The 16,998-nt window shown below is 29.4% G+C and overlaps 1 protein-coding gene across 1 annotated transcript in view; it reads right to left on the reverse strand.

Moving 5' to 3' along the window:
* Nucleotides 1–16,998, reverse strand: part of LOC142319245 (uncharacterized) — a 221,553-nt gene that overhangs the window by 19,718 nt on the left and 184,837 nt on the right. Inside the window, exons 3-5 of the mRNA XM_075356291.1 lie at nt 14,957–15,083; nt 13,079–13,222; nt 2,874–3,175 (exon numbers count right to left, since the gene is read on the reverse strand). Coding sequence (XP_075212406.1) covers nt 2,874–3,175; nt 13,079–13,222; nt 14,957–15,083 — 573 coding nt within the window. The remainder of the gene's footprint in view (nt 1–2,873; nt 3,176–13,078; nt 13,223–14,956; nt 15,084–16,998) is intronic.

Raw genomic sequence — 16,998 nt, forward strand, 5'->3', positions numbered from 1 at the left:
AGTAAAGGAAAAATTAATTAAAATTGCAGATATTTGGTTATTATGGTGACGAGAACTAGAAGAGTGCAGTGAAAACAAAGGAAGGATAGTGATGGCAAAGGAAGCCTTTGGTAAGAAAGTAATTTTCTGTAAAATTACTTTGTAGTAAAAGTGTGGACTTAAAGTTATGGAAGAAGTTAGCCAAATGCTACATACGGAAGTAAAGCATAGATGATGAGGTAGAGGGAGGGGACTGAATTAAGGCTTTTTAAATGCAGACCTGGAGAAGGATAGAGAAAGTAAGATGAATGGATAAATTAATGAATGAGGAAGTGATGAGCAAGAGTAAAGAAGAAAGGGAACTTATATTGGGAGTAAAAAAAAAAGGAAAAGTAAACTGGTTAGGATGTGGTTAGAGAGAATGTTATCTTGATAACTGCATCAAAGGGTCAGTAGAAGGAGAAAGGAAGTGAGGAAGAACGATGAAGTAATAGATGAGGTGAAAACTAAAGATTAAAAGGGGATGAAGGAGAAGGCTCAGAACAGAAATGAATGGAGACAGTGATGATGCAAGGATCTGCCAACAAGCAGAACACCAGATTTTTTTTTTGTTTGGGAGCGAAAAACGCCTGTGTGTTATCATCGCCCGGAATTTTCTTTAATAAAAAGGTAAAATAAAACTAAATAAGGTTGAAAAATAATATAAAATATACAATAAAAAATTTAAAACTAAGTTAAAACAAAAGTTAAAAAAGTGAAATAAAACTCAAACTAATATCGCAAATGGAGTCTTTAAAATATAAAAGCTAAAATAATAGAAAAAAGAAACTATAATAAAACTTAACTAATTCCGATAGGAAGTGCAAAAGGCTCCCTACTTGGATAATAAAATTAAAGACAGAACCAAAAAAATCAAAATTGAAAGTAAGGGAAAAAATTATCAAAAATATTTTCATTACTTTTAATTTTAAAATTTAATAATTATTACATTTATTTATTGGTTATTTATATAATTTATTTTTTACTTTTCAGTGCATTTTTATATTTGTTAATATATTATATTTTTTTGTTTAAAATTCTCAATTTGATTTAATTCTTATTTTTTACTTTTTAGAGGGTGTTTCTAATTTGTTTCCTTTTTTATTAATGTTAATATAAATATTAGTTAAATAAAAGCTTTTTTAAACAATGATTTTTTATATGTAATCAAATATATTTTTGTAATTTTTTTTTGTTGTATTTTTTAAAGATAATTATGTCAGCAGTATAACAGCTGATTAACAATTAATTGAAATTTGTGTGTTGCATTTGAATGGTTTTGTATAATTTCAATTCGTAATACTATTTTTTTTTTTGTTGCAATGTTTCAGTCCGTTTTGTTTTTAATAAAAGTCGAATTTGTTAAACTCTTATTCATTTTCACTTGGCAATTCATATGGATTTTCTTGAAATTAAATTCTCTACAATTTTTATTTGTTTACTGGCAATTTAATAAAATTATTGCATATCAAACAAAAAAATTATCTTTTGAAGTAATCCTTGAAAATATTACTAGATGTAGCTAAGGGAGCTGTTTTATTCTATCTTGCTGATCAAAAACCAAATCAAATAAAATAAATACCATCAAACTGACCTCTCTTAATTTAACTTCCAAGTATGGCTTTCAGTACGGGTTCATTTTGCCCTTGGAACAGGAAGAAGGGGAAATTTTTCCAAGCTATTAACATGAAAAAGTGTTACCAGACCTAATTTATAAGAATGTTTTTCATATTCACTTGTAGAGCATGTCCTGTAATATTTTCTGTTTCTTCATGAGTCACAATGCATGTATATCTAGAAAACTACAAACATTTAATTCATACAGTGGATGTACGAGTATGTCTTTTTAATGTGAAATTAAAGTTTTATAATTATAGAATAAGTGAAATTAAAGTTTTATAATCATAGAGTAATTATTATATTTGTTAGGTCTGATTTCAGATTTTCATTTTCTGACTATTTCAGATTTTTATAAAGAATTGGGTGAGCATAAGGGATATTTATTTAAAATAATTAAAGTTATTTACTTAATTAAATAATAATAACTTTTTGAACAACGATGCTTTAATTGATAATTTTTTTATTTATTTAAATAATGCATTTTTAATCACGTTTTTAAAATTAATGTATTTTTAATACTTCTTAGGAAATAAAAAACAAACATAATCTAATTTGTTTAAATACAATTTTTGTTGTCTTAAAGAGTTCAAATATTGATGAAACTTATCCAAAAAAATGTGCACTTTTGAGAATTTTTGTAATGCAGTAACAGAATATGAACAAATATAAAGGTAAATTGTATTTTTCTTATTGGCAACTTTTAAAGGAAACTTTTTATATGAATTGTAATAGTAGTAATAATACTGTAAAAAATTAGGATTTTCAAAAGTAGTCAAAAAGGGTAGTGTTTTCCGACATATTGCACCTTATTTTTATTGTGTAGTAACCAAACAAAAATTAAATTAAAGCTAGTTTTTTATTTCGTAAAAAAAGGATTCTGTTGGTTTTTGCTAAATTGCTTATCTTTGGTGATTTTACAAAAAAGCAAAATGTTTCTGTTGCCTTTTCTACTAAAAGAAAAGGTGCTCTTGATTATGCTGTGGGCTCAATGATTCCTGAAAAAAATAAGTAAAAATAGAAAATCCATGACAATTTTCTTCAATCCATTATTTTTCCCTTTTAATTTTCTATTTCTACTGAATTAAAATGTTTGATAAAAGATTGTCATGAAGATAGATATATTCTTTATTTCTTAACTCTGATATTATAATCCACGTAGAAAAAAGGTTTCTTAACATACTCATTTATAGTATAAAAAAATATATTAATAATTACTTTTCATTATTAATTCTGACCTGTCCAGAAAAAGGAGGAGGATCTTCTTTTATAATAGGTATTTTTTTATTAGGTTTCATATGCCATTTGACAGGTTGTAAAAGAGATGCTCCGACAATTGCGTTTAATGATAATGCACCTAGAATAAATAATGTCCCACGAAAATCATATTCTTCAAGAAGTATACTAATTAATTGAGGCATTGCCATAAAACCAAGTGCAGTACCAGCCATGGCAAGACCAACAGCCTGACCTCGACGTTTACTAAAATAACTATTTAAAGCAACAAATGTTGATGCTGTAGCCAATCCAAAACCCAAACCTAGAAAAAAAAAAAACACAGAAAATCATTAAAAGGAAAATATTTTAAAATGAAAAGTGGATTAAAAAAATACTAATAATCATATATCTAGAATTGCATTTCAGCATTGACAAACATGAAGAAAGGATACACTGACAAAAAATTAGATTTAATTCTGAAAAATTTACTGGCTGCTTGGATGTATCTGCATTTATATTTAAGAAGCAATTAGGAAGTTTGGTTTTTCTAGGACTTCAATATTTTACTTACAATAAGCTGGTGGACAAGATACAAAATGTTCCAAGGTCAGGCAAAGCCCCTGTGAAATTTCATCACTGAAAGTTGTTTAATTTCAGATTTTAATAAGAGCAGCAGATCTGGAGGTTTTCAACAGGTACCTGAGCCACTAAAAATTTGGCTTCTGTTCAGCCATAAGGTAGGAAATAAAGTTTATATTAAGTAACCATCCTCTCCACTGAAGTTCAATAAAGTGGCTAACTGACTGACTAGCAGTTGTCACTTTAAAGTGAAAATTGGAGCCAGAATGGTGGTTAGATATTATCAATTTATGGTAACTATCCAAGAAAGAAGAAACAAATGATAAGGTAGTGGAAGGGGAAGGAAGATAATTGACCCACAGAAGAACTGCCTCTGATAATGATAGATTACTTTTTTGTATGACAAGTACATTTGCTATTAAATATTTTGAATTGTGTTGATCAGAAACACAGGAAAATGTTTATCATACTGTGATACAAAAGTAGTAAGTTCATTTATACAGAATTCACACTTAACATTGTTCAACATGTTGACTGCAGGCCTAAATTTGTAAAAGTCAACTGAGAGGCAGATTTGTTTTTTCACATCTTATGAGCTCATTTTGATTTCTAATAAAACTACAATTTATATATTCTTATAAATAAAATATCCCGTATCTCCAAAGTTGGTAAAAAAAAAATAACATGCACATGGTATGTGATCCTCCTCACGCTGTGATATAATTTAATTGGTATTTAAGATAACCTGCAGTGCATAATATATCAAACGTTATGAGCAGTTGACATTTTGTTTGAACTACTTTACTCACCAGATGGTTTTCTGCATAATAATTTATTTTTGCTACCATTGTAGGTATCATTATTCTGGTAGGCTGAATACTCTACCCACAAAATTTCAGTTCTGAAAAAAATAAAACAATTTTTGTTGTAATTGAGTAATTATAAAATAACTCATTTATCAGCTGTCATTCTTATGTAGAAATTTCTGTTATTTTTCACAAATTTTATAATATAGAAAATGCATAAAACAACTATGTTTTATTATGTTGTAGTGACAGTACACAAGTCTTTAAAAAGGTACAATTCAAACAGAGAAATAAAAGACTAAAAAGCATGTATGGAATCCAAATTAACATTATAGACAACATCATGGTGTGTATTCTGCAGTCAACATGTTAAAACAAAAGTCAGACCTACTCTATACAAATTATCAGCAGACTTAAAAATTTATTCTTAAAACAAATTTAATTTTACTTAAATCAGATTTTTTAACTTCATGGCTTATTGCATTTATGAATGGTAATACAAATTCATTTAAATTTGACAAAGTGTTGTTACGTATGTAACAAATTGCTGTTAATGAAATCTTTTTTCTAATTTAGTATTTAGTGTTCATTTTTAACGGTCATATGAAAGTTCCAAAGCAGTTGAACTGTTACCCAACTGCTTTATGGTTACAATACAGATCAACTGTAGTTGGTGTACTTAAGTTAAGTTAATGAACTGAATCTGAGCTCACTATAACTCAAGTCAACCCAAACTTTTTTCTTGCTTAATTCTGTCAATGAATTTTTAAATATCAATAAAAAAAACACAAAAAAATGAATTTTCTGGATCCTGTCCATTAAATACATGCTAAAATAATTTTCATTAACATCTTTTGAGTTGTGAATTATTTTTTAATATTATTTTTTACTCTTATATCTTCATGTTCATAATGTTGGGCTTAACATTATTTCATCTTTCATCACTTCTATTTTTTATTTTATAACTGATTGTATATTTTATGCTGTTCTGTTAACGATTTCTACTACAGTTTCCCTTAATCAATACAGGAAAATGCTGAGCAGTTACTTTTTATTTTATCCATGGAGTAGCATATCTACCTATCTATCTATCTATCTTATATGATATGATTTATATAATGTATTATTATATACTGATCGGAATAAAAAAAATTATTTATTTATAATTCTAATAATTTTCTTTATTTTTACAACATTTAACATACTATTCTTTAAAGATGAGTTGCCGTGCTGCAAGAAGAAAACTTAGAAAAGATTAAATAATTTTAAAGATTCATTAGCAATGACTATAGTAGTTGAGGTCATTAAAAATGTTTCATCTACAAATAAAATTATGAAAAGATGTGTCCAACAAGTAATTAAAAACGGTCAAATATATTTATCATTATTGTTTTTTGTTAAAAAAATTTCCCCTTTTGAATGTTTGCATTCATAAAGCTGAATGAAAACGTGCTTCAATATAACAAAGCAAAATTAATGGATGACACTCATAGCAAATTGGTGAGGTCATTTTTAGTTTTCCAAATATAAGTTATGGGTCTTGGTATAAGCACATACCAAGTTTCAATACAGTATATACATAACTCTGTTTGTGAAAAAGGATGAAAAGGAACTTTGTATAGTAATTGAACATCAGTTTTTGAAAGGCAAAACTGCCCAAGAAACTAAAGCCAAGGTGGATAAATATTATAGTAATTCAGTTAGATTGATTAGAATAATTTACAAGTGGTTTGGTTATTTTTAGAATAGTCAATGAGTACTAACAACGCTGAACATTTCACACAGTTTGTTGAAGTTACAACTGCAGAGAATTTTGGAAAAATTTATTATATATTGGTGAAGGATAGAAGATTGAAAGGGTGTAAGATCACTAAGGCAATAGGCATATCAACTGAATGGGTCATCATATTTTATATGCATATTTACATATGTGAAAAATATTTGCGCAGTGGATTCTGCATTTGCTCAAAATTGATCAAAAGTGTGGCCAGGTAAACATTTATTTATAAACACAGTTTAGGGCTGTTTTAATGTAATTGAAAGGAATTTTTGTTGTTTTTCATAACAGTTGATGAAATTTGAATACATCACTACCAACCTAACACCAGTGAATAATCAAAACAGTTAGGGAATTTGCTCCAAAGAGGTGAAAATTGTTCCACAGCAGGTAAGGTTGTGGCCAGTAATTTTTTGGGATTCTCATTTCTTAATTTTCACCAACTTTCTGGAGAAGTGTAAAATAATAATTGGGCAATATTATCCAAACCTTTGCTGGATTGCCTAAATGAGGAAATAAAAAACTACCATATTTAATGAAAAAGAACATTCCTTTTCACCAACACAATGACCAGCTCACTCTTCTATGATTATAACAGCAAAACAGGTCACGCTACACTACAAAATTCTTTCTTATCATCCCTACTAGCCAGATTTAATACCTTCAGACTAATATTGTTTTCCAAATATGAAAAAGTGGCTTGATGGAAAGAGATTTACATGAAATGATGAAGTTATTGACACAACATCTACCTATTTTGGAGACTTGGGTAAATCACACTATAAGGATGGGGTAAAAAAATTTGATCCCATCAAATTTTAATCTATACATGTAATCCAATGCTGTTCAAAAAATCTGAGCATGTAGTTGGACTACATTTGAAAGGAGCTTATGCTGAGATATAAAAATAATTTTTCATGAAAAATTGAGTCTTCTTTACTTTTTAATGGAATTGTCTAACAGCACTGATATATGGAACCTGAACTGTGTACTGATATTATATATTCAATTTCATTCTATTCAATTTTGTATAAAGTTTTGTTTTTCATCAATTATGACAGCATTATTTAAAATTGTAATTATAACCTATTTCTTTTATTTTGCTTATGTCATTGTGTATTTAAAAATATCATGTAATTGTCTGATTTCTGAATGTGCAAATACAAAAAAGTTATATGATAAGCTATTAAAGTTGTATTATTCATTATCTTAGTCTTGTAAAGAATGCAAGTATTAATTAAATATGAAATAGTAATAAACAATATTTACAGATTATTATGATCTAAAATGATTATTTTAATAATAAAAAAAGAAATATATAGGTATACAGGATTAATACTTCAGTCTGGAGTAAAGATGGCCTCTGAAACTTTAGAAACCAATACTGGTGAAAAGCAAGGATGTATACAGAGTCCTATCTTGTTCAGATAACTCTTAAACAATTCAGATAATTATTTGGATAGTGAAGACAATGTAAGAGGGATTATTATAAAGCTGTTAATGACTGACTTTCTTTCTTTTTCCTATTTAGCCTCTGGTAACTACCATTTAGATAATTCTTCAGAGGATGAATGAGGATGATATGTACGAGTGTAAATGAAGTGTAGTCTTGTACATTCTCGGTTCGACCATTCCTGAGATGTGTGGTTAATTGAAACCCAACCACCAAAGAACACCGGTATCCATGATCTAGTATTCAAATTTGTGTAAAAATAACTAGCTTTACTAGGACTTGAACGCTGGAACTCTCAACTTCCAAATCAGCTGATTTGGGAAGACGCTTTAACCACTAGACCAACCCGGTGGGTTGTTAATGACTGCCGATGATAGTACTGTTAACCTTGAACAACTTTCATTTTAAAAAAAATTAAATTCTATGGCCTGATAGAATATTGTTTGATGTGGTACTTAGAGGTTAATCTCGACAAGTTTAAGGGTATAACTTTTAGAAATGGTAGTTCAAAAATGAACAACTTGAAAAAGTGACAATTAAAATAAATTTTATAAGGAGTTTTCGTGAGGTTGGATGGGGCATTTTAATCAAGGTTGAGAAAACTGTAGTATTGTGCACCAAGATGGGAAAAACATATACATGTACTTTCCTGAGTGTATGCGTGCTTCTTTGGAAACTACAGAAGCCTGTCTGCCTAACAGTTCATTCCTCTAACCATACTATATACTCCTACTTGATCAATTTACCAATATCAACATATACTTGGAGACAAGCAAAATCAACTATGCTTACAAAACTAAAGACTTAAATATAAAAATATTTAGGGATAAATGTTTCATTATCATTATCAATGAGGTCAAATTTACAAGAAAAATTTTCTGAACTTAAATTAACTATGCATGTCTTTAATAATATAATTTTATATAAAATTTCATTTGCAGCAAATTTACAAATTTTTAATGGAGAGTCAAGGCCAATACTGGGATATGTAGCTCAAGTTTGTGCATACAAGATATAGAAAAAATAGTAACTGAAAGGTGTAAAGAACTCTGATGGAAAAAAATTATTCACCAATTAATGTACCTGGTTACAAGTTATACATGGGACTTATTTATTTCCTTTTTTTATACATAATAAAATTGACTTCAATTAAATTAAAATAACTACGGCTTTAAATATGAACAGATATATTAACATTTTTCTAAAAGATATTAGTTAAAAATTTATGAATTATAAAGGAAATTATATTTGTTTAAAGAATGGCAAGATACATGCAATGAAAAATGGCATACTGGTAAGCTTTGGCTTTTTTTCACTTACGGGAAAAGTCACATGATGCTAAGTCTAGCAAACATATTAAATGTTCTAGTGTAGTGTAATAATGTGTAATGGGTTTGTCAGCCTAAAACTTCTTCATAGAAAGTGTTATGGGAGCAATTATATTGTCCTGATAAACAATGAAATCATTTTTCTGCATTTCTGGTTATTTTTTTCTGGCTCTTTCTCTAAGATTTGCCTAAACTTACTTATAATAGTGGTGATTCACCATTATACCTTCTAAAACCCAGTTTTGAAAATTACACCTTTTTTTCAAATTTACACCCTTGGTATAAAAAGATTTACAAGCATTTTTCATCCTTCATGATGATGACGATGATATTTTCTAGCGCATCGACTGTCATTTCATACCAGGATCATACTGGAAGACTCAGGCTACATAGCAAGTGATGATTATTTATTTTTTAAGTTTGGATTAGCCATAAGTTTGCTATAGTACATAAATGCAAATTTCCTTGCAGCATTCTTTCTGCTGCGGTTTGAAAATCCAAGGGGCTATCTTGACAAATATTTTTCATGTTAAAATCACACACAATATCTTTATCAGTGATCATGGCTTCAGTTAACATTTGAGCACTGAGTCAGTGGTTTTTCTCAAACAATATGGCTAATTTTTTTCTATTTTTCTTTGGTTCTTGAAGCGGAAGGTCATCTAGGGCATTTATTGTCTCCTACATTCTGATATCCTTCACTGAATCTTTTGTGCCATTCAAATACATGTTCGCAGGATATGCAGTATTCGCCATAAGCTTCAGTAAGTATTTGTAAATATTCCATCGGTATACAGTCCAGTTTTACTAAAAATTTAAAAATAACACATCCCTCAACTTTTAAACTTAGCATTAATCTGACAAACAAAAGGACTAAATGATGACTCATAATGAACTGAATGGCTGAGCGTATTGATATTTGTCATGCAGGATCAAACACACCCATGCCAAAGAGCTCACAATCAGTTCTTACTGCTTTCTCTAATGGTAGAAACAGCAATCTCATTTTACTAGACACACCTTGTAATTTTGAAGAAAATAATAAATAATAATTTTACAATAACCAGAGATGTGTATCGCATACCTATTAAATATCAAACTAGATTATATTTGCAGAGAAACAATCTGGAATTTTAAAAAGTTGATTTTTTAAACCGAGTAGAAGCAATTAACTTTATTAAATAATAACCAAAGATTTTTAACCAAAGATGCTTCTTTTGTGTCTGATTTCTACTACATGAAATCAGATCTAAATATTTTCAGAAAAACTTTTGAAGTTTAATGTATTAGAAAATTTTTAAAATTTTTGATAAAAACTGGATTGTTCTAATAAACTCATTAAAATAAAATTTTATGTATTTAAAAAAAAAAAAGTGTATATGTAATTTAATAGGCGTACAAGGAAGTAATGTGGTGTCCACATCAGATTTTTTTATTAAGTTGTATGTATATTTTGAGTATCTTTTTATTTTTGAGATATTTTTTTTTTATATCTCTGTTCTTTTACTAAATGTGATATCTATTAAACATTAAAATGATATATATATGTCTAACACATATGATACACCCTTTTTCATTTTAAAATTACGCTGATTTGGCCTTGCAAAAATTAATTGGATAACACTGGTCAACATGATTTTTGTCTCATGAGTACCAATAAGTGTATTTTATGCAGTTTTTATCCTGTTTACAAATATCTATTCAGAATTTTTCCATCACCCACAGTTTTTTGTTATTTTAATTTTTTTAAATATTTTAAAATCTTTTTTAAAATTTGTCCATTGTAAGTAAAAACTTCTAGAGAATTATAAATATGATGGAACCAAATAAGCTAACTCAAAGGGTAGCATTGCTACTGTTGTGCAGGTTCAGATGTGTATAGACATGTACAAACGTGATCTAGTGTAGCACAGATTCATCAGAACAATGCCAGATGTGAGATAGTAGTGATCCAGTAAACACATCATTGTGAGTGCTTTGTGTGTCTGAATTATTGTGTATTACATATTTACAACTTTATTTCTTTTAATTAGTCGTTAGTTACAAAATGCCTAGAGTTTGTTTAAATCATCCTAACAATTTTTGTTAGACATGTGGTAAAGTGACGTTCAAGTCCCAAAGGCGAAACCTTACTCCATTAGTAAAGAGGTGTTATGAACTTTATTTTGGGTGTAAAGTTGGGAACCAAAAACAATCTGTGTTTATTGTGTTCTAAGCTTCTCATAGCATTGAAAAATGGCACACGCCACATGCCATTTGCTATACCTATGATTTGGAGAGAACCCAGAGATTACTCTTCTGTTATTTCTGCTTAACAAATATTAAAGGAATTACATCAAAATCAAAACATACAGTGGTGTACTCTAACTTGCAATCTGCAATGAGACCAGTTCCACACTGTGAAGAATTACCCATACCAAGACCTCCAGAACACGTGACATTAGATGAAAGGAGCTCAGAATCTGATGGAAGCAAGGAAGAAAAAAACAGATTCTGGTGATACAACTTTTGAAAAAAGCAGTTCATCTGAGCTCATTTACCGACTCAAGAAAATCTTAACGATCTCATATGAGAATTAACGTTATCCAAAAATATGACATTTAACGTTATTTAATGAAATGCTTGCTTCCTGGCTAAAAGAATGAAATCTTCTTCAAAAGAATACAAAAAGGTATTTATTTACTTATCGTATTGGTCATTCTAAATTTAAAGACTATTTTTCTGAAGAAAATAGCTGTGTTTTGTAATGACATTTCTTCACTTATGGAGACACTTTGTAATGAACATAACCCAACAGAATGGCGCTTGTTTACTGATTCCTCCAAAGTTAGTTTAAAAGCTGTGGTTCTGCATAATGGCCATAAATTCCCATTAGTACCTGTGGCTCATTCTGCTAGTATGAAAGAAACATACGAAAATTTTAAATTTATACTGGAAAAGCTTTAATATGCAGTATAAGAATGGAATATTTGAGGTGATTTGAAAGTAATTGCACTTATTCTTGGTATGAAGCTTGGTTACACAAAGTACTTTTGTTTTTTGTGTGAATTGGATAGTCGGGACAAAAAAAAACATTTCATTAGAAAAGAATGGCCTAAACGCAAATCATTCATTTCTGAACAGGAAAATGTGAAACATGATCCATTGTGTAATCCTAAAAATGTGTATCTACCTCCATTATATATCAAACTAAGATTAATAAAGAATTTCATCAAGGCCATGGACAATACTCCTCGTTTTATATATTTAAAACAGAAGTTTCCTAAAATTAGTGATTCAAAAATTAAAGAAGAAATACTTGTGGGTCCATAAATACAATCACTAATGCATGATGAAAAGTTTGAGGAACTATTGAATCCGCTGGAGAAAGCAGCCTGGTATGCATTCAAAAATATTACTCAGAGTTTTTTGGGAAATCAAAAGGCGGAAAATTATCATGATATTGTCAACGATCATATAAAGATTTGGGTTGTAATATGTCCTTAAAAGTACATGTCCTGCACTCACACCTAGTTTTCTTCCTGAAAAATCTTGGCACAGTGAGTGATGAGCAGGAGGGACACTTTCATCAGGAGGTTTCAGCTATGGAAAAGAAGTATCAAGGCAAATGAAGTCCTAATATGCTGGCCGATTATTGTTGGACCATCAAGAGGAATGCTTCACAGACGAAATATAGAGAAAATTGTCATTTCATACTTTTTAGGTGAGTCAAATGTTTGAATATTTTGTAGTTAAGAATATAGAAAGTATTAAAATGTTAGAAATTATAAATGCCTGTCTTTTGGAAATCTTGTGTGATGGGAAAAAACCAATAACATAATTGAATTCAGGAAAAACTATCAGAATCACATATTTTTCTTCCTGAGACAAAAAAAACTTCTTTTTTGTTCCCCAGTGTAACAGCTTTCCACTGTACGTATTAAGGTTTACTTATTTATGAATTGATCGATTTTTTTCTTTTAATTTAAATAAATATAATCTACTTATATTTATTTAAATTTAAAACCATCTGGTTTTTATAATTATTTTTAGCTTGTTAATTTATATCTTATATTATTTAACCGAGTAAGTTTTAATCAGAATATTATCTCATTGTCTTATATCAGTTGCTACAATACCTAGCCATTACTAATTTATAAATCAGAGCTGTCTAGATAATGTCAAGCTAAAAATTGGCAAAAAATATATAGATAAAAAAAATAACTAATTAAACATGTCTTCTTGACTTATGATGCACTAAATAATACTCAGCTATATAAAAAAAAGAATGAATAAAAAATACCTCCAAGAACACTGTAAGTTAAGATGATATGTGTCATACTGTTAGCATTCGATGTCAAAATAAGTGCAGTACAACTTAATAATGCACCAAGTATTCCAACTTTACGAAATGAAAATTTCTTTATAAGTGGACCAACAAATAAACCTGAAAAAAAAAAAAACAGAAGGCAATTATAACAAATTTTTCTATTTTCACCACAAGTTTGGGAAATACCCAAAACACTAATATTACTAAATTTAAGTTAAATACAATGACAATGAAAAAGAAATATCAATTTTTATCATTTGAATAATCCAGCTAATTATGAAACAAAAACAAATTTAATACCTTCCCAAAAGAAAACAAGGGAGTTGAAAGTAATAACATTAAATATGAAATAACACAGAACAACAAAATAAAATAATTAATTTGTTTAAGCAGTTCGTATCAGCCAATGTACACAATTCACTGTTTCTCAACAGAAGGATTACATTAATTTTTAGTACTAGACTAGGTTCCATAGCTATGATAAGTACCTACAGTACAAGTACCTGAAGTTCACAGCCAATCCCTGGTATACTCGTATAGTACGGAGAAGTCACTTATGGGGTTGAATACATTTGGGTGGATTATTATCCCAAAGGTAACAGAATGTTTGACACATTGAAGATCTTGTAAAAAAGGAAGGTATGTAAAGATTTAAATGGAGAACGTTTTGTGGCTTTCCAGTGGATTAAAAATACCTTACTGGCATGTTTTAAATCACTGCTGTTTTTCCAAAATGATGGGTAATTTGAATTTTTAAATGGAAGACGCCAATTTCTATAAAATTTTTGGATACAAAACATAATTATAAGAAATTTTTATTCTTGGACATTTCCCTAAATACAACTATTCAGGAAATAAACCTAATATCCAATTATACCTATTGATAATATATAAGCTACAAGTTGAAACTAAGTTCACAATGATGTCAATTTTACTTTCTTAATTTTTTAAATAAAATTAAAAAAAAATATTATACTTTATTTATTCCCCAACCAAGCTGAGGTAATTTTCATAACGCGTTGTTTCATGACTGTAGGCGGTCCTTAATAATCTCTATAGTGGAATAGCATCTCTTCTTTTCATCTGGAGGTTCCCAGTTGAGTCCTGGTCAGGCGTGGTATTTTTCATGTTACAAAATTTATTATTATCCATTAAGTAACTATTGTCTGTCAACCTCATTGTCTGTCTTATCTGTTGTTGAATAAACTAAATAAATAACTTATTTGTAGTTATCTGTTCCAGTCTTTCTTAAGGCAATGTGATATATAGAAAGCACCTGAGGTAAAAGAAGTAATATTCAGAACTACTTTCTTTGAGAGTAGTAATAATGTTTACTATACAGCCAGTCTCTGTTCATGAAGAGAGTGAAGGAGGTGTCACTTGTAGAGCTAACTATCTGTATTTTGGCAAGAACATTTGAAGAACATAACAGAAACCACTTCAGTTCTAATTTTCCCATATAAGTATAGCATAGAATCGTGTTATAGCTCTGCCAGTTAGTACCACAACGAAAAACGGTTATGGAATACAACATACTTTATTTGTTTTTTTTTTTTTTTTTACTGCTTTTGGAATTTATTCAAATTCTATAAGTTTTCTACAATTTTTCAACAGAAATTTAACAAAATGACCAAACCATTAATTCAGGGAAGTATGGAATACTTATAATAATTACAATTAATAATGCCACAGATCTCTATGGCAGAGTAGCATCTTTGCCTTTCATGGAAAAGGTTCTAGTTTGAATCTCAGGCAGGCATGGTATTTTTACAAGCTACAAAATTGTTGTATATTTAATTTAATAAATTATTGTTTTGATGTTTTACTTCTAGGTGAAAAAGTAATACTTACCAGAAAAATTAATAATAGCATCTAATGTACTCATTATAATGGAGGCACCAGTCGTGGCAACGCCTAATTCTTTCAGTAAGTCTCCAAATAATAATCCAAAGGATGGTTCAATTGATCTTGTGGACAACTGTAAATCAAATAATTACAGGAATTAATTTTAGTGATAATATAAATTTTTTGCAGAAAATCTAATTTAAAGATATTACTTATTATTAATTTAAAGATATTAGTAATATCTTTAAATTAGATTTTCTGCAAAAAAAAAAATAAATTAATTAATTTAACTCATTACTACTCCACCATTCTTCAAAATGGGAGTGATAGCGTCTTGGCTTTTCATCTGGAGGTCGTGGGTTCAAATCCTAGTCAGAGATGGCATTTTTCATATGCTACAAAATTTCCATTTCATAATCCCACAGCACAAACTTCAAGCTTATGGACTAAATTAATCATTAAGAAAGTTAATTTATTACTGGTGATATATATTCTTTTAATACCACAGATGGAGCATATATCAGACTAATTACTTTTTCTTAGTCAAATTTTCATTGAGTTTACATACGTAAATGTAGTAATAGATAAATAAATATTTTATTATGACCGATATATAATAATAGATTATAGATTTTTTTAATAGTTTTTAAAAAGTTCACTCACCTATTTTATGTAGTTCTCAGCCTCCATTTTGGCTAGAAATGATTTAACAATATTTTAAAGTTATAACCATGCTGTTTTCTGAGAGTAATTCAAATCGTGAATTGTTCATTAGCTTTTATATTTGCAGTCCACAAAATGTTCTTTCTTTAATATTTTCCTCATTGATCCTGAGAAACTTGCTCAAAAAGTAGACGAAATCTTGAAAATATGATCCATTCCTTCGACAAAACTTTTCTTCAAACCAAGTTTTATGTATAGCGGTGGAAAATACACATTGTTTAGATTCATAAAAGCTTGACAAATAACATTTTTCTGTCCAGCTATGAGTGGTTCTCTCTTCATCCAGTCTTTTTTAATGTAGTGGTTTTTCCTGTCTCTATTGTTAAATTTGTGTAAAAAACAAGAGTACTTAGTGTAAACTAGATGCAGTACTAATAAAATTTCCATCACATATTTAGGTCTCCACATATGTTCCAAAAATACTTTTCATACTATATCAATAAAAATTTCATATTGTCATATGTCTCCACTTATGTTGCATAAGCAAGAAGAATTGATGGTTTCTCATTTCCAAAGTAAACAAGGATGGCTTTCAAACTCGTTTTATAATAATTTATAAACAATCTCCATTCTGTAGGAATATGATGCTGTCATAGTAAGTCCTATAAGGAATTGACATCCTTGCAGCCTAACATGGAAAAAACATATTTTAGTTCCAATTTTGAGAAGGTTCCAGCCTCTAAATCTTGAAGCCAGTAAATCTGACTACATTTTAGATAAATTAAGATCACAAACCAGATCATTAAGTTTTGATTAATTTTGTGAGGTTCAGTACTCTCACCTTGGAAATCTGGATCATCTTCTTTACTTTCTAAATCATACAGCCTTCTTCAGAGTCAACATTTTCTTTTAATCTCCGTGTTTATGACTGAACTGGAAAGCAACTTTTCACTATTTGTTATAGGTCTTTTGGCTGAAGACTAGAATGTGCAACAGATTCTTGATTTTGCTAGTGATGACTTGGATTTTTGTGATATAAAGTTAACATACTTTTGAGTGGTCCATAGGCTCTCCTACTCTTCAAGACGGGGAAGCATGATGCCCAGCGATATCACAGTGTGTTTGAACTCGGTGCTGGTCTCGATCGGTAGTTGTTCTTTGTTAATATGATCCATTTCATTTGTGGTGCAGAAGGCTGTAGGTATTGTTTCTGCGATGCCAAATCGCTTCTTTGGCAACTTATTTCTCGACTGCGGGTTTCTGGTGTTAAGGCTCTGCTTGCAGAGTCGATTCCGCATCGGACATGAGTTGATCCGGCCTTTAGGTTCTTAGTCCCAGTCTTGGACTGGGTTGCCGCATTTCTTGATGGTGTCGGCCTGGCAGAG

The sequence above is a fragment of the Lycorma delicatula genome, chromosome 2 (assembly GCF_047948215.1).
Source record: "Lycorma delicatula isolate Av1 chromosome 2, ASM4794821v1, whole genome shotgun sequence".
Classification (NCBI taxonomy): domain Eukaryota; kingdom Metazoa; phylum Arthropoda; class Insecta; order Hemiptera; family Fulgoridae; genus Lycorma; species Lycorma delicatula.